At 29.9% G+C, this 27,150-nt stretch overlaps 1 protein-coding gene across 4 annotated transcripts in view; it reads left to right on the top strand.

Annotated features, from left to right (window-relative positions):
- Nucleotides 1-27,150, top strand: part of LOC145268215 (steroid hormone receptor ERR2-like) — a 274,707-nt gene that overhangs the window by 140,310 nt on the left and 107,247 nt on the right. For all 4 annotated transcript variants that reach the window (XM_080123514.1, XM_080123515.1, XM_080123513.1 and 1 more), the window contains one exon: nucleotides 14,238-14,357. In XM_080123514.1, coding sequence (XP_079979640.1) covers nucleotides 14,238-14,357 — 120 coding nt within the window. The remainder of the gene's footprint in view (nucleotides 1-14,237; nucleotides 14,358-27,150) is intronic.

The following is a 27,150-nucleotide window of genomic DNA, read 5'->3' as shown; positions in this document are numbered from 1 at the left end:
ACGGTTGTTGTAAAAATGGAACGGAAATTTGAATTTCGTTCCCTTTTAAATTTGGTACATTTTTACATTACGCCCAACTCATCGTTCACATTCGACACATCAACTTTTATAGCTTTTCGGGTATGCTGGCAAGGTTAGGGGTGTCTATTCCGAAAGCCGTTCTTAACATGGGTAGATTGGTAGGTGTGTCAGAAATTTTGTGAAAAATAGTGAATAATTCCACCCTGTCTTTCCAAGCTTATAACTCCTCGAAAAATGTAACTCAAGCCCTATTTTTTTTTTTCAATTAAAGGAGCAAGGACCAAGGTTTCATTAAAAAAAAAAACAAGTAAACAAACAACGTGTTTTTTTTTTAAAAAAGGGTTTAAACTTCGAACTTTACAGGTAAATTTCTAAAAAACACCACTTTTTTAAATTTGAATATATTATTTATTGACCTTTTCTCTTCAATTTGTGATATATAACACTTTGGTGAGTAAATTATTTACTTTTTAATAGACATTTCAAAATGGGAGGTGTGAATTATTCGACCCCCTGTCTTTCCAAGCTTATAACTACTCGAAAAATGTAATTCAAGCCCTAATTTTTTTTTCAATTAAAGGAGCAAAGACCAAGGTTTCATAAAAAAAAACAAAAGAAAAAACAAATAACGTGGTTTAAAAAAAAAAGGTTTTAAACTTCGAACTTTACAGGTGAATTTCTAAAAAACACTACTTTTTTTGTTTTAAATTTGAATATATTACTTATTGACCTTTCCTCTTCAATTTGTGATATATAAAACTTTGGTGAGTAAATTAATTATTTACTTTTTAATAGACACTTGAAAATGGGTGGGTGTGAATTGAAAAAAAACGTTTGTCTAAAATATTATATTCGGTTTATTGGAAAGAGCATAAAATTTCACAAGAAAATATCGTAAAAATAGAATCAATAGAAAAATTTTGATAGATTTTTAAAGTTTAAAAATTGAAAAATATTGAGTTCATAAAATTCATTACTGTTTTAAAAAAAAAAAAAAAATTTCTATTACTTTTAAAACAACTTTAATCATTTATTTTGGAAGTATAATCCATAAAGAAAATAAACAACCCACTTTTAAAAGAGAAATTACGATATTTTTATATTTTATTCACAGTTTCGTGATAGGGGTGTCAAAAATTCCTACACATCTACTAGATTGGAGTGTTTATTCGTTGTAAACGTACCCAACAACCTATAAATGTCGACATTTCCAATGTGAATGGTAAGCTGGACTTATGTAAAAAATAACAAAAAAGATATACAAAACTGACTTTTTCGTTTAAAAATGGAATTATTTCCCTTACGTTATTAACGTTTTTTTTTGTTTTTTTTATAAATATTTTGTGTTTTATATACATAAAGTACAATTGTTGAATGTTACTGTTTTGATTATATTCGTTTGGGGGGGCACAATTAAAAAATTAAGAAAGATTAAAACAAAGTGAAATTTAAGTTTCTGTTCCATTTTTACAACAACCGTAAAACAGCGCATACTCAGCAAGTTTTATCGTAATTTATAAGCATAATGTTGAAGCACTAAATCAACATTTTATTTTTTTTTTTTGCATAATTAATGATGGAAGTATTTTTCTGTTTATTTTCTGAACATTTGTTAAAAAAAATAATTTGTACATTCTCTTGAAAAAAAGAATCAAACTTTTCTCTACTTTCACATACCTATTTACATTGTTCATGTAAAGCATTCATCTTTTCTTTTTATAATAAAAATTCCGTTTTCAAAGAGAAACGTTTACTGCCAAATCTCTTTAAAAAAAAAAAAAAAGTGCAATTTTTCCTGAAAAAAAAAACTTTCACCTAACAATTTATGGTAAAAAATTCATCTTTTTTTTGGGGGGGGGGGAATAACAACTTTTATTGATTAAAAAAATTGCAAAAAATAATAAAAGTAAATAAACGAACAAAATCCCATTTTTCTTGAGGAATGTGTTCCATTTTAATAAACTGAGCCACAGCAACGCGTGGCCGGGTACAGCTAGTTTATATATATAAAAATGTAATTCTTGGTTTGTTCAAAGTCGATAAAACCAAATTTCTACATTACCAATTTATTTGAAATTTTCAGACAACCCATCTTTAGAGTCAAGGAATGTTTGCATGTTATTAAAATAATTTAACATTGTGAATTTTTAAAATATTAAATAAAATAAAAATATTTTTCGTAACTGCGAGTGTCTGCCATTTCATTTCCGGTAGAAATGAGCCTTTCACTTATTGAGATGAGTATTATTTATATTAATTTTTATGGTACGCATGCAGAGAGTGATCCGTTCTGAAATAATAACGTTATTATTTAAAAAGCCATTCTTAACATGGGGAGGGGAGGGTGTTTTGTACCTATTCTGTATTTTAACCTTACAATTGAATTAAAAAAACATATCCTAAAACTAATTAAACGTGGAAATACGATTTAAAAAATAGCGCAGATCACTCTTTGCATTAGCACCATTTTTATTTATTGCGGACTATTATTCTCATCTTTATTAGTTGTTTCATGACGTTTCGGCCAACTATTCCTCTGGCCTCCAGGAAAAGAATTAAGCCAACGTAAGTACGTGAGAAATTATTAATAAATGTTTAGTAACTTTTTCGTTTTATTATTTTTAAAGAGTAAAACTTTTTTTTTATTCATGAAAAGAGTTAATAAATAAATAAATAAATGTTTGTACACATGACAAATTATCAATAAATGGTTTAGTTACTTTTTTTTTTAATTGTTTATGAAAAGAGTTAAGCCAACATAAATAATGTTTATTAAAGTGCAAAAGGCAACGTAAATAATGTTTATTAAAGTGCGAAAGGCAACGTAAGTGGCGGAGTTGTACACCCATCACCACATGCGTAATTTCAATACTTATAGGTTTTTTGAAATTTTTTTCACTGGATTATTATTTATAAGGGGGGGGGGGTACTATACACAGATTCAAAAAAGTTGTTCAAAAACGAATAAATGAAAGCAAAGGTAAGGTAAATCACGTTTCTATCTAACTGGATAATGTTTTAGTGTTTTTATTTAATGTAAAATGTTTAATCGGCTCAAAAACGCAGTGTTTATCTATGTATTTGAAAAAGACGAATGGTCGCAGACTCTGTTGAATAGGTTAAGTTTGGGAAAATCAGTTAAAAACTATACAAAACAATGTCAGACACTTACTGATTATATGTTATTGTGACATAGGATGACATATTCGGTGGGTTTCTGATAGTATTTTGTTTAGTTTTTTAGTTTTAAATCATTTTCTCAAACTTAACATCATCAACAGTGTCCATCACCGTTTGTATTTTTCAAATTTCCAAGTTTAATTAAAGTTTTATGATATGTTTTTTTATTCAATTGTAAGGTTAAAGTACAGAATAGATACAAAACACCCTCCCCTCCCCATGTTAAGAATGGCTTTTTAAATAATAACGTTATTATTTCAGCACGGATCACTCTCTACATGAGTACCTAATATTTTTGTTTCAGCCATTCTTACCACAGAGAGGGGATGGTGTTTTGTAACTATTCTGTGCTTTTTTAACTAACAATTTATTATTAAAAAAAGATACCGTGGAATTATAAAAAAATAAAAAGATATTGTGAAAGTTGAATTTAACTTGAAAAAAACAAAAAAACAATGTGAACGGCGCGTTCAACATTGTAGCCGGACCTTATTTGGCAATAAGGTCATGTGAGTCGATTAATGGGTGCTAATACACTTACTGATCCGCGCTATTTTTTTAAATCGTATTTCCAAGCTTAATTAAAGGTTTGTTTTTTTGGGTATTTTTTTTAGATTAGGTCCACCTCCACAATTTTCTTTTAAATGCCGACTTTTAAAGGTTTCCGACTATGCTGAATACAGAAATCGCATTGAAATTTTGCAGAAATAAGTAGTTATCGAGATATAGATAGTTGTTTTATGCATTGTATTATTTGGCGGCCATCTTTGTTACGCGCGTAGATTTGTTTATGACGCGCGCAAGCATGTAAAAAAGACGGCTGCCAGAGATTACAATGCATTATACAAATTTTTAATATCTCGATAACTACTTATTTCTGCAAAATTTCAATGCGATTTCCGTATTCAGCATAGTCGAAAACCTACAAAAGTCGTCATTTAAAAGAAAATTGTGGAGGTTGACCTAATCTAAAAATTTACTGTTTTTTTCATTCAATTGTATTGTACAGAATAGGTACAAAACACCCTCTTCTCCCAATGTTAAGAATGGCTTTTTAAATAATAACGTTATTATTTCAGCATGGATCAATAAGTGCACGAGTACCCAATTTCTTTAAAAGCATTCATATTTTCTTATATAAAAACAACTTCTGTAAAAAAAAAAAACAAAAAAAACGTGCACTTTCAATCTTTGTTAAAAAAGGTTTTCTTGAAAAAAAACACAAAAATACGGTAAAAAAAGCAAAGAACAAAACGTTAATCGGTATTCATGCAGAGAGTGATGCGTGCTGAAGTAATAACGTTATTATTTAAAAAGCCATTCTGTACATGGGAAGGGGAGGGGGTTTTACCTACTCTGTACTTTAACCTTACAATTGAATAAAAAACATATCATAAAACTTTCATTAAATGTGGAAATACGATTTAAAAAATAGTGCGGATCACTCTCTGCATTAGCACCGAAAGCACAGAATAGTTAGAAAACATCCTCCCTCCCCATGTTAAGAATGGCTTTCTAAATAATGTTAATGATTCAGTACTATTCCTTGTCTGCTTAAGTTTAACTTTTTGTTTATTAAATTGTTAGGTGAAAGTCCAGAATAGTTACAAAACACCCCTATCCCCATGTTAAGAATGGCTTTCTAAATAATAATATCATTATTTCAGCGGGGTAGTTTCTCTGCATAAGTACCATGTTTTGTTTTTAAATTGTTAGGTGAAAGGACAGAATAGTTACAAAATACCATCCCCATGTTAAGAATGTCTTTCTAAATAACATTATTTCAGCACGGTATTTTCTATGCATACGTACTATCTATTTTTGTTTATTAAATTGTTAGGTGAAAGTATAGAATAGATGCAAAACTCCCTCTCCATGTTAAGAATAGCTTTCTAAATAACGGTATTATTTCAGCACGGTACCTTCTCTGCATAAGTACTATCTTTTGTTGGTTATCCTGACACTTTGCACTTCTTTATTTACATTGGAAGTGACGTCACACAAATCTTATAATACGGATAGCTACAATTGTAAAAATAATTTGTTTTATTTTTCTTTCATTTTGAGCTCCTTTTTTCTCCCATTTGTTTTTGTTTTCTACAATTAATAAACCAGTTTACAAGTAAAAAATAATTTGTTTTAGCGAATTTAATTTTTTTTTCCCTCCCATTTGTTATATTAGTATTTGAGCGGAGAATCTAACATTTCTTTTCATTTTGAGAATTTGGTTTAGTTTTTAATTACAGCGGAAAATTGTAATCCCCCCCCCTTTCTTATTTTAAGCGGAGAATTTATTTTATTTTCATTTTGAGCTCTTTTTCCGATCCGACGTTACCTTTTATAGGTACTCGTGGCCACAAAGTGGGTGATCATTTTACGTTAAATTATTATAGAAAAGTGATCACCCACTTTTTAAAACTAACATTTCTTCATATCTTGGAAACTACTCGTTTGCCGTAATTTTAAACGTTATTTTCGTTTTCAGCGACCCCGAAAACCTTTAAGAGTGGTAATTTTAAAGGAATTTTCGAGGGTGGAGTAATTCTTCATATTTACCTTTTTTTTTTAATTGAATTGTTAGGTGAAAGTACAGAATAGTTACAATACACCCTCCCTTCCCCATGTTAAATAATAGATTTCTAAATAATAGCATTAAAAAATAGCTCAGGTCGTAAAGTGCAGGAGTACCTGTAAAAGGTAACGTCGGATCGGAAAAAGAGCTCAAAATGAAAATAAAATAAATTCTCCGCTCAAAATAAGAAATGGGGCGGGGGGGGGGGAGTTAAATTCTCCGCTGTGTTAGTAATTAAAAACTAAAACAAATTCTCAAAATGAAAAGAAATGTTAGATTCTCCGCTCAAATACCAATATTACAAATGGGAGAGAAAAATAAAACAAATTATTTTTACAATTGTAGCTATCCGTATTATAAGATTTGTGTGACGTCACTTCCAATGTAAATAAAGAAGTGCACAGCATCAGGATAACCCTTTTGTTTATTAAATTGTTAGGTGAAAATATAAAATAGTTACAGAACACTCTCCCTTTCCCATGTTAAGAATGGCTTTCTTAATAGGGTTATTTCAGCACGGTACCTTCTCTGCATAAGTACCATATTTTGTTTATTAAATTGTAAGGTGAAAGTATAGAATAGTAACAAAACGCCCTCCCCATGTTAAGAATGGCTTTCTAAATAATGTTATTATTCTATTATTATATTATTATGGTACTTTCTCTGCATAAGTACCATGTTTTGTTTATTAAATTGTTAGGTGAAAGTACAGTACTCATGCAGAGAGTGATCCGTCTTGAAATAATAACGTTATTATTTAAAAAGCCATTCTTAACATGGGGAGGGGGGGTGTTTTGTACCTAATCTGTATTTTAACCTTACAATTGAATAAAAAAAACATATAATAAAACTTTAATTAAACCTGGAAATACGATTTAAAAAACCACTCTTTGCATTAGCACTACCAACCAATCTTATATCGAAAAACAAAAAAAACAAAAGAAAACTCAAAAAGCAAGCGACAAACTTTTTTTTGCCTTATATAATAAAGAAAAAATGTTTAAATTAAAAAATTTGGAAGATAAACAAATGAATTATGTTTTTTTTTTTGTTTTTTTTTTCTTATTGAGTAAACAGTAAAAATGAAATTTACTTCCTCTCGTCAATTCGTGGCTGTGAAATGAATCGAACCGGAAGTTCAGTTTTATCAACAGAACAGATTCGCAGTAACGGTTAACAAAATATATTTATTTTATTTAATATTTTAATAATTCGCGAGGTAAATTTATTTTAATAACATAAAAACATACTTCGACTCTTAAGATGGGTTGTCTGAAAATTTCAAATAAATTGGTAACGTAGAAATATGGTTTTATTCACTTGTAACGAAATAAATTTACATTTTTATATATATAGACTAGCTGTACTCAGCCACGCGTTGCTGTGGCTCAAATTGGCGCAATGGAAAAAGTTCCAAAATGAGAAAAAGCATGTTTCTTATAGGTTTAATTTTCCATTTTGCATGGGTACACAGTTTTTGTTGTTCCATTTTCTTAGCTGATATAGAGATTTTCCGGTTTGGTGACTCTTGAATATTTAACATAAATTATCCATGTGAAAAAACAGTCAGTGTGTAACTGTAAGGCCCACAATTGTAAAGATTGTTCCCTGTGCTTTGTTGATGGTTATTGCAAATGACAATAAAATTGGAAAGTGCAATTTGCTAAAGTGTAATGATGTATCCGGTGGAATCATAGGAATGCATGGAATGAAGATATATTCATCTGTAAAAGATCCTGTTAAGATTGTTGTTTCTATGATATTGTTTGTTAATTTTTTTTTTACTGCAAGCTATGTGCCATTGCAAAGCTTGGATTGGTTTATATTTCACAACATGATAATTAGTACACCAAATTTCAGTTGCAATACATGCGGTGGCATCCCTGGCAAATATAACTGTTGGATAATTAACCACTTTATCTGCTTTCACAACAGTGTCGATGGATTTGTATTTGACTACCTCACTTGGAATTTTACATTTAATTATAGCGTTAAGTTCATGGGCATCTTTGTATTGACCTGCAAGAATAGCTCATTCACTCAGTCAAATGAAATTCTTATAATTTGGATATCTGCAAAACTAACTATCCTTTTGATGAAATAAAATTACAGAAATTACAGAAGTTAAAAGTCAAAGAATTTTGCCCTTAACTCTGACCAGCTGGCACTTTTTCGTACCCAATTTCCCACAAGTGATGCAAAAGTTTTTGTACGGATCGAACAGTCTGCAACTGTACATGCATATTTTGAGTTAAGTTTAATGTCTTCACATAGAACAAAAAAGTAGAGTATTTGAGGCAAGCATTTATTTCATCTGCTGCTGTTGATTGAAGAATAACAGGTAACATTTGTCTGAAATCTCTTGCAAGCAATATTACTGCATTCCCAAATGATCTGACATTGCCACACAAATCTTGCAAGGATCGACCAAGAGCCTCAAGTGATTTTTTGCGTACCATTGTGCATTCATCCTAAACAATAAGTTTGCATTTTTGCAATATTTTTCCCCATATTGGATGTTTTAGAGATGTCGAACATGAGATTTTTGAAAAATTGAATGTTTTAAAATAGAATAAATAATTCTTCTACTTGGCAGCAAGGTCGCAGGTATTCCTCATGGAGCAAGGGCTAAGGCTATGTCATTTTGTTACCAAATGGCTGCCAAAATCAATTTAATTAGAAAGGTTTTACCAGTTACTTCTGGTGCTGTTCAAGGTAGCAGTAATTTCCAAATAACTTCTATTCTCACAGTCAGTAAATTAGGTGACTAAAATAGGATTTATCCATGTTTTGACAATGCCTTATTCACTGTAATTAATTTAGGAGACTAAAATAGGATGAGGGATTAGAGATGGACAGATAGAGAGGAAGATATATAGATAGAAAAGAGACAGTGAGAGGAAAATAGAGAAAGAGAAGGAGATAGAGAGATAAAGGGATTGATAGATAAACAGAGAGAGGGGGAGAGTTAGAAACAGAGAGGGATGAAACAGAGGAAAGGAGAGAGATAGAGGGAGTTAGAGAGAGAAAGGGGCTCAAAGAGAGATGGAGAGGGTGATATAGAGAGAAAGATAGATTGAGAGAGGGAAAGGGAGAGATGGATAGAGAGAGATATTGAGAGAGGGGGAGAGAAACAGAAGGTGAACTACACTTCACCGTTTTTTTCCTCGTTCAGTAGAGAAGAAATCTTTCGAGACTGAGGCAATTTTAATGTTTTGTTATTATCCAGAGTACCCCTTTTTTTTTGGGGGGGGGGGCTAGATTTTCCTCGCATTAGAAACCGACCGGGTTATCTGTACTTTCACTTAACAAATTAATAAAAGAAAAACATATTGTAAAATTTGAATTTAACAGGAAAATACTATTTTAAAAAATAGCACGGTAACATAAGTGCATAAGTGCCACTTTAGGTACTCCTTGGGCGTTGAGTTCCATGGCGACCAGCATAATTATTTAATGGTCGCTCCCTTAGCCCCCCCCCCCCGTCAAGGCTAATGCATGCACACGTAACATTTTTGTTATTTACTGACGTTGGCTAAATGATTTATTGATAATTTCGTAACCCTTAAACGTATGCCGGAAGATTTAAATTGGTTCATTATTGTTGTAATGAAAAAAAAAAAAGTTTCATTCAACACAAAACCAAAAACACATATTAATGATAAATGATTTATTATTCTATTCATTGAAATTTACTAATTTTTAAATAAAAAAGTAAAAAAAAAAGTTAATAGAAAAATAGTTGCTTATGTGCGCATAAACAACTTGTTTTTTTTTAGATTAGGTTCACCTTATAATCACCCCAACCTCCTCATCTTAAGAACAGCTTCCGGAATAAACACCACTTTTGGAGGGGGGGGACTATTTGCAAAATTTAACTGATATTTGTTGTCAGCATACCACCCGAAAATACTATTAAAAAAAAAAAAGGAGGGGTTCAGTGCCCATGGCAGAGAAGTAGATTTATTTATCAATAAAAGTTGCAGAGAAGTAAATTTATTTATCAATAAAAGTCGTCATTTAAAAAAGAAAATTGTGGCGGTAGACCTAAATGTTTTGTTTTTGCACTATTCAACAATTTGTTCATCTGCGCATTTAAATTAAAAAATATTTGTAAAAGTGAGAAGTTATCAGTAAATGATTTAGTTTTTTTTTTTTTAAATTTATTTATTTATTTTTATTTTTACATTAGGTCCACCTCCACAAATGTTAAGAACGGCTTTCAGAATAAACACCCCCAACCTCTCCATGTTAACAACGGATTTCGGAATAAACACCATTGGGGGCAGGGATATTTAAAAAAAAGAGTCGATAAAAGTCGTCATTTAAAAAGAAATTTAAAATCAAATGTTTGTAAAAGTGAGAAATTATTAATAAATGTTTAGTAACATTTTTCGGTGCTAATGCAGAGAGTGACCCGCGCTATTTTTTAAATCATGTTTTTTTTTGTTTTTTTTTAATCAATTGCAAGGTTAAAGTACAGAATAGGTACAAAACACCCTCCCCTCCCCATGTTAAGAATGGCTTTTTAAATAATAACGTTATTATTTCAGCATGGATCACTCTCTGCATGAGTACCCATTTTTCTTTTAATATTCATAAAAAGTAAAACTTTTTTCAAAATAAATAAATAAATAAATAAATGTTTGTAAATGTGACAAATAATCGTTTAGTTATGGCAACGTCAGTAAATAAAATATGTTACGTGCGGAGTGAGGTGGGAGACTAAGGGAGCGACTATTATTTTTTTCTACTGGTCGCCATGGAACTCAACGCCCAAGGAGTACCAAAATGTAATTTTTTTTTGTCAAATAAATAAATTTCAAGCAATTTTTGCAATAAATAATAGATAGCAACTTCGTTAATTTTATGACTCGCCCCAGCATATTATAAACACCCTAACTTCCCCATGTTAAGAACGGCTTTTGAGGTTTATGGAAGGGCAGTTTTTTTGGGGTTTTTTTTTTAATATGGGGGGTGGGGGTTAGGGTGTTTATAATACGTTGAGGCATGTCGTAAAAATGAAACAGTTTAGAAAAAGTTAAAACAAACTTTTTTATGTAAACAATGCCGTGAAAATAAACTAAACAATTAAAACGTAATGTTTCATGAGTGAAAAGCCTTAACATAAATAAAATTTAAAAAATTGTTAAGTAAATAAATGAATTTAAATTTTTAAAATATGGGATTATTATTTTTTATTTATTTTTGTGTGTGTGTGTGTGTGTGTGTGCTAATGCAGAGAGTGATCCGCGCTATTTTTTTTAAAATCGTTTTCCACGTTTAATTAAAGTTTTATGATATGTTTTTATTCAATTGTAAGGTTAAAGTACAGAATAGGTACAAAACACCCTCCCTTCCCCATGTTAAAAATGGCTTTTTAAATAATAACATTATTATTTCAGCACGGATCACTCTCTGCATGAGTAAGTTTTTTTTTTTTTTTTTTTTTCACTTATCGAGTTAACAGAAAATGAAATCTTTCGTCAATTCGTGGCTGTGAAATGAGTTGAACCGGAAGTTCAGGTTTACAACAGAACAGATTCGCAGTAACGGTTAAAAAAATATATTTATTTTATTTAATATTTTAATAATTCGCGAAGTAAATTCATTTCAATAACATAAAAACATACCTCGACTCTAAAGATGAGTTGTCTGAAAATTTCAAATAAATTGGTAACGTAGAAATAGGGTTTTATTATTTTAGAACGAACCAACATTTACATTTTTATATATATAGATTTTTCATATATGCATGTGTATATATATCTTTTTGATATGTGTGTGTGCATATATATGTGTGTGTCTTTTTGATATATATGTGTGTGTGTATATATATATATATATTGAAATCTATGCTTCATTTTTAATTGGAATTCATGGAGATGAGTATTATTTATTATTTATTGCTGACTATTATCCTCATCTTTTCTTAGTTATTTTCACGTTTCAACCAACTATTCCTCTGGCCTTTGTCAGGTGGTAACCGCCATGGATAAGAAAATGTGGTGAGACGACAACAACTATGCAAGGCAGTAATTGCAGAGAATGCAGTCAGGAGATTTAGAGTTCCTATCTGCTGCGGTTACCACCTGACGATGGCCAGAGGAATAGTTGGCCGAAATGTCGTGAAAACAACTAAGATGAGGATAATAGTCCGCAATAAATAAAAAATTAATTTATGCTTCAGTCTGTATTCCTGTCTGTATGTTTGTTTGATTGTTTATTTGTTTATATATGTCATATATGTGTAGTGTCATGTATGACGCCATAGCGTATGTACTATATATGTGTAGTGTACGTCATATATGATGACATCATATATAACAACATAGCAAAAAAACATTTAAAAAAGAATGTAGAGGTGGCAAAAATGAAAATAAAGTTTCCCAATCAACGCTGAGTAAATTATCTAGTAAATGTCTTTTTAATAAGTGTGTATATATATATTTGATGGTCTGTTAGACACTTATATGTCTATTTTAGTGTATGAGTGCCTAACATAAACTGTTAGACACTCATACGCCAAAATAGACATGATTAGTTCAGATGTTTATGTCGAAGATGACATTAAAGTCCAGCAAGTGATCTACAAACATGACCACAAATCAAACATAAGTGATGACTGTCGGAGAGGTAGGTGCTTTTGTGGCACGTATCTTGGTCCTTAATCATTATTCTTTCAGTTTTTTTATTTCATCCTGGCATGTATGTCTCCATTTTTTCCTATCAAGTGCCATGTCATCAAAAGATTTGAGGGATGAAAGATTGTACTTTGTCCTTGTATCGGAGCCAGGATTGACTATCTCTTCATTTTCTGCTTTTAAGCTCACTGTACATCAGAAATTTTGGTATACATGTATCACTTAATTTGACAATGTGGTCAGACCATCTGAGCTGTGACTGAATAATGAATGTTTCAATGCACTCAATCTTATGGTTTTCAGGAAGTTCATAATTTGAGAGTTTATCTGTAAGTGTGTATCCACATATAGAATGACTATCATTTATGGAATATTGCAAGTTGATTTATCTAACCGGTAGAGAGTCCTAGTTTCAAACCCAAACAAAAGTGTTTAGAGAACAACATTTTTAATCTGATAACTCGATTGCAGAGGCATTGTATGCCTTGTCTATTCTGTTTACAATTTCATTATCTAAAATTGTAAAATTATTCATTAGTTTCTGAGCTTCTTCCAGAGATGTTGCGATGAGGATGTCATCATCTGTGAATACGGCATCACGAATGATACTCAATTGAACCTAGATTTTAGCTTTGAATCATTGATTGGTGAAGAGACTGCCACTCAATTCAACTCTCCAAATTTTTTCTGCAATGGAGAGAAGAGAGATGCCCTTAGAATTATCGCAAACATTTTTATTCTAAACTCCATAATCTTTTCAAATAACTGTTAATGTGTGTGCATGCTACAACTATACACATTGGAAAGCATTGTAAAACTGAGTACTAAAGGAGGGGTTTTCTCCTCCACAAGAAAATGTTGTTCCTGCGGGATGTCAATCCAGTATTTCCAAACTCAGATTGTGGTGATTTATAATATGGTTTATCCACTCACCATTATTTATTATAAGGTTTATCCGCTCACCATTAATTATCATACGGTTTATCCGCTCACCATTAATTATTATAAGGTTTATCCACTAACTATTATTTATTATAAGGTTTACCTGCTCACCATTATTTATTATAAGGTTTATCCACTAACTATTATTTATTATAAGGTTTACCTGCTCACCATTATTTATTATAAGGTTTATCCACTAACTATTATTTATAAGGTTTACCTGCTCACCATTATTTATCATAAGGTTTATCCACTAACTATTATTTATTATAAGGTTTATCCGCTCACCATTAATTATTATAAGGTTTATCCACTAACTATTATTTATTATAAGGTTTATCCGCTCACCATTAATTATTATAAGGTTTATCTGCTCACCATTAATTATCATAAGGTTTATCTGTTCACCATTAATTATTATAAGGTTTATCTGTTCACCATTAATTATTATAAGGTTTATCTGTTCACCATTAATTATTATAAGGTTTATCTGTTCACCATGACTAAAGAATCCCTTCTGCCCAACTTGTACAGGTTTTACTGCTTTACAGTTCATCAGTAGCTGGAGGACCTTGCCTGGTCTATTGACCTCATGCGGGTTACCAACCATGGTCAACAGTCCCCACTCAACGGACTTACACTCACAAAGTTTCCACTTTATAACAGGCATCTGTGTGTATTTCATGAAGATATATCTGACCAGGACATTTCCCACATATGCTGCATAGGCTGTCATTTAGTTTTGGATTCCTATTTGAATAATCACAGCTAAACTCCATATTTGATGTGGAACTGGTGTGATGATGATGCTGATGACAACACCCTGTGTATATTTTTTTTTTTTTCACATATCTAATTCTTTTGCTTATGTTTTACAGGAGTTCGATTAGACAGAGTACGTGGTGGTCGACAAAAATATAAACGCAGTCCGGATTCACAACTTTTAACACAGTATCCGATTCATCCACAGACAATTATTAAAAAGTCTTGTTTGGAACGTAAGTATAAAAACAAGTTATTATTGACTAGCTATGTTTACCTGGTGTTGCCTGACAATAAAAGAAATGATTGACTTGTTTCTGAAGAAATGGAAAATAATTTTGGTTACTTTTGTGAAGCAAAAATGTAAAAAGTTCATTTTAGTACTTGATGTTAATGGATTATTAATAAAAATATATAATGATAATAATGTATAATTAATGTGGAAACATTTCTTTTCTGTTTAAAAAGATATTGTTTTTATATTTATTTTTGTAGATGTAAAGAGAAATAACCTTTACATGAGTACTTCCCTTTTTCTTATGAAAATATTCAGTAAGGGAAAAGTTTTCACTCTAAAAATTTTCTTTATTAAGTAAATATTTTCAGGAAGAAAATAACACGGAATGATCTATATTTTTGTAAATAACATAGTAGGAATAAGAAATGAAAACATGAGCTAATTTGAATAATGAGTCAATATCTCAGATGAATTCCTAATTGGGCTTAACTTTGAAAATCTAGTCAACCAATTTTATATATTAGATTTGCATATTTTTTCAGCTTATTATTATTATGTTTTAATATTGTGTTTGTATAGATGAAAAGGTTTTGTATATAAATACAGGCTTGTACATGTATTTAAAACGTTCACATCACAATTAAATCCGTTACTTTCTGCTTTTGGTTATAAATTGATAAGATAAGACAATGTTTGCTTTAGAAGTTGTCATAATTCCAGAATATTCAATACAACTTTAGATACCACAGTAAAGGTCCTGATTAATAATGACCTCATCATATGAATCTCAGAAACTTTTAAACCAATAAAAATTAAGAGAAAAGAACAATAAGAAACAGTGACTAGATAGTAGGGAGGAATAAAAGGTCAACATCAGATGTGGGGGGGGGGATCCAATATTGGATGGGTAACTGGAAAGAGTAAAATGCACACAACCAAAAGAAATAAAAGAAGGATTAATAAAACTTGATCAAAAAAATATTAAACTATGCTAAATCAATATAATATTCTTAAAAAATTTGTAGCATCATAATTTTATATGGCTTTAATATCCAAGTTATAAAAATGTATATTATATGGTTTTGAAAGACAAACGATAAAAAAATGATTCAAATATCAATAATTTTGACAGCTCTCATATACACCAGCTAATGCAATCTTGGACAACATTCAATTCTGGAATTAGGCAGTTACAAAATCTTATTATGAGTATCAAAAGGCTGCTTCTCAACTGACTACAACATAATCATTTTCAAGTCCAATGTTAACAAATTCTTGTTCAGCCATTCTCTTAAATAATAAAATTTTCTGTCCAGTCACAGTAACAATCATCGTTACCTCATTAATTACATAATTTTATTACATAAAAAATGTTTAAGTGAAAAATAATGTAATTTCAATTGACTGAATTTAGTCTCTTTGTATAGCTATTAGTTCACAGGTAATCAACATTGTCTAAAACTAAGATTCTTCTGGATAATACTTTTCTAAGTTTCTTTACTTTTCAATGTAAATCATCTAATTCCAATGATTTGACAGTTGCGATAAAATTTATGGATTTATGTTATGATTGAAAAAGTGAAGTGAAATATTTTCTTTATATGTCAATGCACAATTCACCATCACCAATTTTAACAAAGATGAGTAAATTATGGTTCAGACTAGCAGACCTTATTTTTCTTTTCCGAGCTGTTAGCAGGTTTTTCTTTCTTTCAAAAACAAATTGGCAGAGCTTAAATGGAGCTTAAAAATTGATCTCATCTTGTACAAGAGGTGTGGCAAGGCTTCTGCTGCCGATTTAATTAAGATTAGCTTTTCCATAACAGATATCATTTTGCACTATGGAATCAGCAGCTTAACTGCTGAATTAAAATTATTACTGAAATAAATTCAGTCTTTTATATATGCTATATGTGCCATATTAATACCTGGATGATCTCTTCAAATATGTGATATCCTGTGTAAGCTCCTCAATTATGTGACCCAACATGATTTAACATTTACATTTGCATGGAATTTTGTTTGCGGTATGTTCCCTAAATTTTTTTATGATATCTACAGTAAAACACAGAATTAGCAAAAGAAATACAAACATGAGAAAATAGCTAAAATGAACAATTTAATGCTAAATGAACAGGAATATGATTCAATGAAAATAATAATGAAAAGTGTTTCTTGTTTAAACATTTATGTTTGTCAACAGTTCAAAATTCACTTATCTATTTAAAAGTTTTTCTCCTGGTTGAACATTATATATTTCTTACTCAGTTCTTCCTGCCGGTTTGAAGTTTAAATCTCAACTGTTAAAAAGATTCTGTGCTAAGAAACAAAAGTCATCTGCTGTCTTCCAATTTCATTGTTCTTTTTTTCTCTTTCCCCTCATAGCATTACATGCTCACCTTCTCACCCTCTTACTCTAGCTAAATCCAACAAGAATAAAAAGGAAAGCAAAGCAATGACAAATACAATCACCTATGACCACACTCATCAATGTGCTTTGCCTGAAAATGTTAAGAGAGAAAGAAGCAGCCAATGTGAAACTGTATGCGTATTTTCCTCTCCTTCTCTTTCATCTTTATACAATTAATCTCATTAATAGTGCGCACATTTTTGTTTGTACTGAAAGCACTTTTCTGTTGATTTTTTCTTCTAACTTTATTCCATAAATCCACTCAATACTCAATATTCTTTTTTATTTACATGATTTGCTGATGATGCAATATTCTATAATAGGCATGAAGAAAAAAACGGATGTACACATATCTAAAACAATGGTAGAATCCTTAGAAAACGTCCTCTAGTCCATAATGTAATGGGACTGTAAATGAATGTTAGCATGTAATGCTACTAAGACTAAGCTTCTTTCTTTAAACAATTACAAGAAGCTTTTTCAACCACTGATAGCTATGACTAATCCTAACCCTAACCCTACTCTTCCTTCAAATACTTCAGCTTAACAATCGCAGGGGTATGAACTGGAACAATTACATTGAAGACATTGCCAAAGCTGTTGCAAAGAATGCATATTCCCTCTACCATGCTAGAAAATTACTCATGCCAAAGAATATCCTGTATCTTTACAAAGCCACCATTTGGCCATGCATGGATTATTATTGTTGCCATATTTGGACGTGCATCTGCCAATCAGTCTCTTCCTCTTGAATAGAACCCAAAAAAGAGTTTTCAATCTAAAAGGTCCCACACTGTCAACTTAGCTCTAAACTCTCTCTCTCTCATCGCTGCAATGTTGCATCTCAGGCAACAGCCTGCTTTAAGTATTTTAATGGCATGTGCTCTGATGAACTCATTTTACTTGTGCCCCTCAGTATACATACTCCTGGCCAACCCATTTAGCAACAAAATCCCACCCCTTCGTTTTAGAGGTCCTAGATGCTGGAAGGCCTTCTACTATAGTACCTTCTTCCATCAGATTGCTAGACTTTGGAATTCTTTCTTCCCTGATTCTACTAACATACTCATCTCCTTACAGAGTAAACATGTAAACATGGTTGCAAATAGTAGCCCCTTACATCCAAGTGGTAATATGCGTTGTTTCAGGTGAACAAGAGTTAATTTAAAGAAAAAAATGATGAATTCACTCAACACGTCATGATGTATTGATTCAATTCTGGTCTGTAAGTGGACAATTTAACAGAAACAATATTCACAAATGTTTTGCTTGAGTAAATCATAGTTTAACAAGATTTCTTTTCTAAGCAGTCAATATTTATTTGCATAATAAAAATTACATAAAAATGTGGTAGATGAGGAAATCTCTGGATGTAATTTAACCAAGTGATTCTCAGCTGCATAAAATGTGAACCTCTTAAGTTTACTGTAAAATATGAAGGCAATATACAAAAGAAATATATTTATTGAGAAGAAAAATTTAATGAAACTTTTATCAGTTTTATTGCAATTTTTGTATTCTTGTTTATGTGAATTAGGTTTATTTTTAGCTTGCCAAAGATTTAGCTTGCCAAAGATTTAGCTTGCCAAAGATTTAGCTTGCCAAAGATTTAGCTTGCCAAAGATTTAGCTTGCCAAAGATTTAGCTTGCCAAAGATTTAGCTTGCCAAAGATTTAGCTTGCCAAAGATTTAGCTTGCCAAAGATTTAGCTTGCCAAAGATTTAGCTTGCCAAAGATTTAGCTTGCCAAAGATTTAGCTTGCCAAAGATTTAGCTTGCCAAAGATTTAGCTTGCCAAAGATTTAGCTTGCCAAAGATTTAGCTTGCCAAAGATTTAGCTTGCCAAAGATTTAGCTTGCCAAAGATTTAGCTTGCCAAAGATTTAGCTTGCCAAAGATTTAGCTTGCCAAAGATTTAGCTTGCCAAAGATTTAGCTTGCCAAAGATTTAGCTTGCCAAAGATTTAGCTTGCCAAAGATTTAGCTTGCCAAAGATTTAGCTTGCCAAAGATTTAGCTTGCCAAAGATTTAGCTTGCCAAAGATTTAGCTTGCCAAAGATTTAGCTTGCCAAAGATTTAGCTTGCCAAAGATTTAGCTTGCCAAAGATTTAGCTTGCCAAAGATTTAGCTTGCCAAAGATTTAGCTTGCCAAAGATTTAGCTTGCCAAAGATTTAGCTTGCCAAAGATTTAGCTTGCCAAAGATTTAGCTTGCCAAAGATTTAGCTTGCCAAAGATTTAGCTTGCCAAAGATTTAGCTTGCCAAAGATTTAGCTTGCCAAAGATTTAGCTTGCCAAAGATTTAGCTTGCCAAAGATTTAGCTTGCCAAAGATTTAGCTTGCCAAAGATTTAGCTTGCCAAAGATTTAGCTTGCCAAAGATTTAGCTTGCCAAAGATTTAGCTTGCCAAAGATTTAGCTTGCCAAAGCAAAATGAAGTGAATATTTTGTATGTATGCCACGATGGACATGATAAATTGTAAAGCTAATATCATCAAAACTTTGATGAAATGACAAAGTGTATGTGTAAGCCTGATGATCACCTTCATTGTTGAGTTATGGTAAAACTAACACAAGATGTGTTGGTGGTATAAGTGGCTATGAGTGTATGTGATGCTGTCATTATAGGTGTGTGTGATACTGTCATTATGGAAAAAAACACCTAAACGCTGTTGATAGTGGTCTGATCATGTTAGTCCTAGTGGCAGGCTTCTTTGTCTAATGCCGAGTCGTTGAATTTCAGATTTTATCTTTGAGTTAACATTTGCACTGTCTTTAATTTAGTTTCAACTAGAAATCCTAGATGTCTGATCTTTTTCTCAGTCACTCTCAGCTGGTCACTAGAACTGATTATTTCAATCTTTTTCTCAGCTCACTCCTCTGTTACCGTCCAACCATCTAAAAGCTAACAACCAAATAGTCAGTGCAACATTCAACCTGAAAATTTTCATAGATTTGCTGCCTCTCCACTCTCACTCATCCATCTTACTCTCCCATCACTTTTCCTTCCTGTGAATCATTGCATTAACATTCTTTTGCGTCTTTGCTGTGGCAGTGCAGTCCATAATATCACACATGTATCATTGGCCAAGACAAAACTAATTCAAGTATGAAATTCCTGTTCCTTGGTTGAAAGATGCCAATTTATTATGGGAAGTAGTTCCTATTTACAATGCCTCCCTTCTGGGTCGTTTTTAACATAGAGAAAAGGCACAAAAATTAAAATTGTCTCTGTCGTGAAGGATTTCTCCTCCACTGATAGCGAACAAGAAATTGAAGTGCAGCATCTGAGGAACAAATGCTACACTTTGATCTTGGGAAGTAGTTGAGGAAATAAAAGAGATGGCAATCTCTTATCATTTTGTTAATGTCATTGCAATGAGAAAAAATATAGAGGAAATATGACCGTGTCGTATGACTTTATTATGTATTATACTAACTGTACTTGTTTGGCAGGATTTAGTGAGGTAATTTTAGTTTAAAATTTGTATTTGTTTGCACATTTTAAAAACTTGTACAAAAAAAACTTTAGTTATAATAAGCAACAATTCATTTTATCGTCTTAAAAATGAGTATTTTTACTTTTATTTTTTATCATAATTGAAAAATGTTTTCTGGATTAGGACTACATAATATACATTGTGGCAAAGCACATTGTTATAGTACCAATAACAGGGTACAACAACAACAAATGAAAATTGGTTAGTTGAAATCAAAGTTCAATGTCATGTTCAATTTAGAAAATCTTACATTACATTTCTGTACATTAAACTATGAAAAGATGTTTAAAAAAATTCATAAAAATTACATTATAGAGAATTATCAACTGTCTACTATTGTGTTGACAGTATTTTTGTTAAATATTTGAAGTAAACATTTTTGAAAAATTGTACTTGTGTTTAGAATAGACCATAATTTAGCAGTGATTCTAAATTTCTTGTATTTAACATTCGTTCTAAATTTCTTGTATTTTGATTTTTTTTTGTCTTGTATTGTTTTAGCATTCTTGCATTATTTAGTATTTGTTTAAAATTTTGTGTATTAGTTAGCATTTGTTGAGAATTATTTGTTATACATGTAAATCTGCTAGCATCAAAGTAAACTTTTGTTTAATCTCAAGTTCATAAGTTTTATTACTTGTGACATTTTAAAATGCTATTTAAGTTACTCATCTGTTTATTTATATTATAATTTTCTCTCACAAATAATATTAAAAAATTGATTTCTTTGCATTTTGTATTTAGGTAGGAGTAAGAAGCCATGTTGCAATTTTTTATTTAATAAACTTGCAATATGGTTTGTTATTATAAACTGCATTCTATTGCTTGAAATTAGTTTTGTTTAAGGGTTTGGGGTACAACACAATGATGAAGAAATGAAGAATTTTTCTTTTTATTAGAAAAATTATTTTGTATTTATAAAAACAAATATTAAGAAAATTAGCATGTTCAGGTCGATTTGAACAAATTATTAAAACTTTTGGCATTTTTAGGCATAATCAGTTCATGAGATTGTAGCAGGAGATTCCAATGATGTGTGATGAATAGCAAAGATTAAATGTGATTTTTGTGCAAGACAGACTGCACCTTTTTTGGCTTTCGACAATGCATCTTTAGGAAGAAAAATTCCACCCATTCTTTAAACCTTTAATCTTAATTTACTGAAATATTATCTCAATGAAGCAAAACAGAATTCTTTTTCAATTGTTGAAATCTTTTTTGAAAAGGTTCATCCATTTTTATGTACAACATTGGGTGATGAAAAAGAATGAATGACTTTATCACCCCCCCCCTCTCTCTCTCTCTCTCTCTCTCTCTCTCTCTCTCTCTCTCTCTCTCTCTCTCTCTCATGGTCACTATGACAATGACCAGGTGCAGTATAGCATTTTGTATTTTGTCACAATTTAAATCCATCCACCCATACATGTATGCCAGTATACAAAACAAAAATTAAATCAAATGCACTGATTTTATATGGCTACCCATCATTACCTGGCTCATAAAAACAAAATAGAAGAGATAAAAAAAAAAAAGTGTGTAACATCTTTACATTAAAACTCCTCTCTCTCTCTCTCTCTCTCTCTCTCTCTCTCTCTCTCTCTCTCTCTCTTCACGATTTTTACGCATTCCCTTCTCCACCTCTCCCCATTCCTCTCTCTTGTTTTAATGTATTGAAAATAATAATAATAATAAAAATAATAATAAAAATATTAATAATAATAAAAATAATAATAATAATAATAATGTAAGTCATTCATATGAACTTTCAGTTTTAAAGTTATTGCTGCTAGGGACCACTAAGTTGCTCATTCATTTCTTCAAAAATATAATAAAATCTTTATTTGTTTTAATTTATTCACATCCAATATTGAGTTTCTTATCTTCCTCCTCTCCCTTGCTAGGCAGTTTCTTGTCTTCCTCGTCTCCATCAAGTGTATATAACATTGAAAATGTACTACTGTATGTACACACTTGCTCTATCAAGGATATTAGTGCAGAATAACTTTTCTGGTATACTATAGTATAAAAAATGCAGTGAAAATCTTTCTCATGCGCAACATAGTATTTAACAACACCTGCTCTAGGATTGCTCTTGTCTAGGATATTGATAACTTCTTGGCAGTATTAAGCAAACAGACCTGCTCTATCTAGGATATTGAGCACTTTGGACTTATATCACTTACTTATGCAACACTGAATTAAGAAAAAAAGCTCTTACATTTAAACGCACCTGCTCTATTTAGGATGTTGAATACTTTTGGATTGCTATATACCACTTACCAAATGTAATCTTATATTTATTTCCCCTATTTAGAACACTACTAAAATCACCCTTTACAAGTTTCTTCAAATCTCTCCTGTCTAGTCTGAAGAGAAGCTTAAGAAACTTAAAATAAAGAAAATATCAATTCATTTCCCAAAGGAATAGATTTAATTTACAGTGTTTTCTTTCCAAAATATGTCTGAAAAGTCACCACACCAATATGAAATCTGCTCCCACTTAGAGGTGCACTTAAAGATTCAGGAACACTTCTATTATCATTCCCATTAAATTTTAAATAATATTACACTTTTAGATTTTGTCTAAATTCTCTAACCCTATTTTGTATAGGATACAGACACACAGACATTAAGTTTTATATATACATACATATATATATGAAGTACTTTCAATAAGTTTCCATATGAGCACTTTTATTGATAGCATACACATAGAATTCTACTTCCTATTCGAAGTTATCTCCTCTGGCTGCAATGCACTTCCAACAACTTCTGGAAACCACCATGAAAGTCCTCTTGTGTGAGTGTGTCAAGCCTCTTTCATCTCCTCAATTTTCTCATAACGACAACCTCTAAGGCTTTCTTTGAGCTTAGAGAATAACCAAAAGTCACAGGGAACAAGGTTTAGACTATAGGGAGGCTCACATCTTGGTCAGTGGTCAAAGATGGAGTTGTGGACTGGTTCTGGTGGAAATGCCGCTGGCCTGGCTTGAAGACTGCTGGTCTCTTCCGATGGAATCTCTTCCTGAACTCCCTTGTCCAGTGGAAATCCAGTGCATGTAGATCATGCTTGTGCAGTCAAAAAAAAAGGGATCATCATAAATTTCTGGTTGGATTTTCTCTGTCTGGCCTTCTTGGGTCTGGGAGAGCCAACATGCTTTCACTGGGAACTCTGTCTGGGTCATAGCAGTTGATTCAGTATTTATCGCAGATCACCAGAGCATTAACAATTGTGGAATCTGAATTGATCAACTTGACCATCTCCTTACTGTCATGACAGCATCTTTCTTTCTGGTCTTCTCTGAGCCTCTTTGGGACAAACTTTGTGCAAATCTTCCACATCTTCAGTTCCTCATAAATAATTGTGTGTACAGTTCCAATACTTATTGTTTCTCTAGACACACAACGGTGCTTATCCATAAAATTCTTTATTTGGCCAATCAACTTTGGTGTTCTAACTTCATTACTCCTCCCACACCTCTCATCTTCCCTCACAAATTCCCTGCCTTCCTTGAATCTCTTATGCAACAAAAATTGATGCTCAATTCATGCAAGATGGTCCAAAAGCAGTCTGAAGCATTCCATACATTTCTTTGGCACTTTTTCCAAGTTTAAAACAGAATTTTATTGTGTATTGTTCTTATAAAGTGTCCTCACATCCTGATTACATTTTTGAAATTCACCAGCTGTGACAGTCAGGTATTAGTAGGGTGTATTCCAATTCCTGCTGTAGCTGTTCATTTGAACCTGAAATCATAAAAATTGATTAGTCATCTCATAAGATGTATAGCAATAACATATTGAATTTTCAAGAGTTTAAGATGATTTTAAATGTCTTTACAAAAATGTCTGGCAACTTATTGAAGGCACCTTGTGTGTGTGTGTGTGTGTGTGTGTGTGTGTGTGTGTGTGCGTGTGCATGTGTGCATGCATGTGTTACAATAGTTTCTATAATAAAATTGCATTGCCACTTGTGAATTTATGTTTGTATTTCTCAACATAACTTTGATAATTATTTATAAAATAATCACACACATAATTATTATTTTGGATTTACGATTAATAGAATATTTATTGAAATCAAATTAATAGAATATTTATTGAAATAATTTTAATAGAATGTTTATTGAAATCAATTTAATAGAATATTTATTGAATTCAATTTAATAGAATGTTTATTGAAATAATTTTAATAGAATGTTTATTGAAATCAATTTAATAGAATATTTATTGAAATCAAATTAATAGAATATTTATTGAAATAATTTTAATAGAATGTTTATTCAAAATCAATTTAATAGAATATTTATTGAATTAAATTTAATAGAATGTTTATTGAAATCAATTAAATAGAATATTGAAATTGACTTAATAGAATATTTATTGAAATCAATTTAATAGAATGTTTATTGAAATCAATTTAATAGAATGTTTATTGAAATCAATTTAATAGAATGTTTATTGAAATCAATTTAATAGAATGTTTATTGAAATCAATTTAATAGGATGTTTATTGAAATCAATTTAATAGAATGTTTATTGAAATCAATTTAATAGAATGTTTATTGAAATCAATTTAATAGGATGTTTATTGAAATCAATTTAATAGAATATTTATTGAAATCAATTTAATAGAATGTTTATTGAAATCAATTTAATAGAATGTTTATTGAAATCAATTTAATAGGATGTTTATTGAAATCAATTTAATAGAATGTTTATTGAAATCAATTTAATAGGATGTTTATTGAAATCAATTTAATAGAATGTTTATTGAAATCAATTTAATAGAATGTTTATTGAAATCAATTTAATAGGATGTTTATTGAAATCAATTTAATAGGATGTTTATTGAAATCAATTTAATAGGATGTTTATTGAAATCAATTTAATAGAATGTTTATTGAAATCAATTTAATAGGATGTTTATTGAAATCAATTTAATAGAATGTTTATTGAAATCAATTTAATAGGATATTTATTGAAATCAATTTAATAGAATGTTTATTGAAATCAATTTAATAGGATGTTTATTGAAATCAATTTAATAGGATGTTTATTGAAATCAATTTAATAGAATGTTTATTGAAATCAATTTAATAGGATATTTATTGAAATCAATTTAATAGAATGTTTATTGAAATCAATTTAATAGGATATTTATTGAAATCAATTTAATAGAATGTTTATTGAAATCAATTTAATAGGATGTTTATTGAAATCAATTTAATAGGATGTTTATTGAAATCAATTTAATAGGATGTTTATTGAAATCAATTTAATAGAATGTTTATTGAAATCAATTTAATAGGATATTTATTGAAATCAATTTAATAGAATGTTTATTGAAATCAATTTAATAGGATATTTATTGAAATCAATTTAATAGAATGTTTATTGAAATCAATTTAATAGGATGTTTATTGAAATCAATTTAATAGGATGTTTATTGAAATCAATTTAATAGGATGTTTATTGAAATCAATTTAATAGAATGTTTATTGAAATCAATTTAATAGGATATTTATTGAAATCAATTTAATAGGATGTTTATTGAAATCAATTTAATAGGATATTTATTGAAATCAATTTAATAGAATGTTTATTGAAATCAATTTAATAGGATGTTTATTGAAATCAATTTAATAGAATGTTTATTGAAATCAATTTAATAGAATGTTTATTGAAATCAATTTAATAGGATGTTTATTGAAATCAATTTAATAGGATGTTTATTGAAATCAATTTAATAGAATGTTTATTGAAATCAATTTAATAGAATGTTTATTGAAATCAATTTAATAGAATGTTTATTGAAATCAATTAAATAGAATGTTTATTGAAATCAATTTAATAGGATATTTATTGAAATCAATTTAATAGGATGTTTATTGAAATCAATTTAATAGGATGTTTATTGAAATCAATTTAATAGAATGTTTATTGAAATCAATTTAATAGAATGTTTATTGAAATCAATTTAATAGAATGTTTATTGAAATCAATTTAATAGGATGTTTATTGAAATCAATTTAATAGAATGTTTATTGAAATCAATTTAATAGGATATTTATTGAAATCAATTTAATAGAATGTTTATTGAAATCAATTAAATAGAATGTTTATTGAAATCAATTTAATAGGATGTTTATTGAAATCAATTTAATAGAATGTTTATTGAAATCAATTTAATAGGATGTTTATTGAAATCAATTTAATAGAATGTTTATTGAAATCAATTAAATAGAATGTTTATTGAAATCAATTAAATAGAATGTTTATTGAAATCAATTTAATAGGATGTTTATTGAAATCAATTTAATAGGATGTTTATTGAAATCAATTTAATAGAATGTTTATTGAAATCAATTTAATAGAATGTTTATTGAAATCAATTAAATAGAATGTTTATTGAAATCAATTAAATAGAATGTTTATTGAAATCAATTTAATAGGATGTTTATTGAAATCAATTTAATAGGATGTTTATTGAAATCAATTTAATAGAATGTTTATTGAAATCAATTTAATAGAATGTTTATTGAAATCAATTAAATAGAATGTTTATTGAAATCAATTAAATAGAATGTTTATTGAAATTGAATTAATAGAATATTTATTGAAATCAATTTAATAGAATGTTTATTGAAATCAATTTAATAGAATGTTTATTGAAATCAATTTAATAGGATGTTTATTGAAATCAATTTAATAGGATGTTTATTGAAATCAATTTAATAGGATATTTATTGAAATCAATTTAATAGAATGTTTATTGAAATCAATTTAATAGGATGTTTATTGAAATCAATTTAATAGGATGTTTATTGAAATCAATTTAATAGGATGTTTATTGAAATCAATTTAATAGAATGTTTATTGAAATC

The sequence above is a fragment of the Euprymna scolopes genome, chromosome 43 (assembly GCF_053919585.1).
Source record: "Euprymna scolopes isolate OS-2025 chromosome 43, ASM5391958v1, whole genome shotgun sequence".
Lineage (NCBI taxonomy): Eukaryota > Metazoa > Mollusca > Cephalopoda > Sepiida > Sepiolidae > Euprymna > Euprymna scolopes.
The sequence above is the reverse complement of the archived record's forward strand: the minus strand, read 5'-3'. Positions and strand labels throughout refer to the sequence as shown.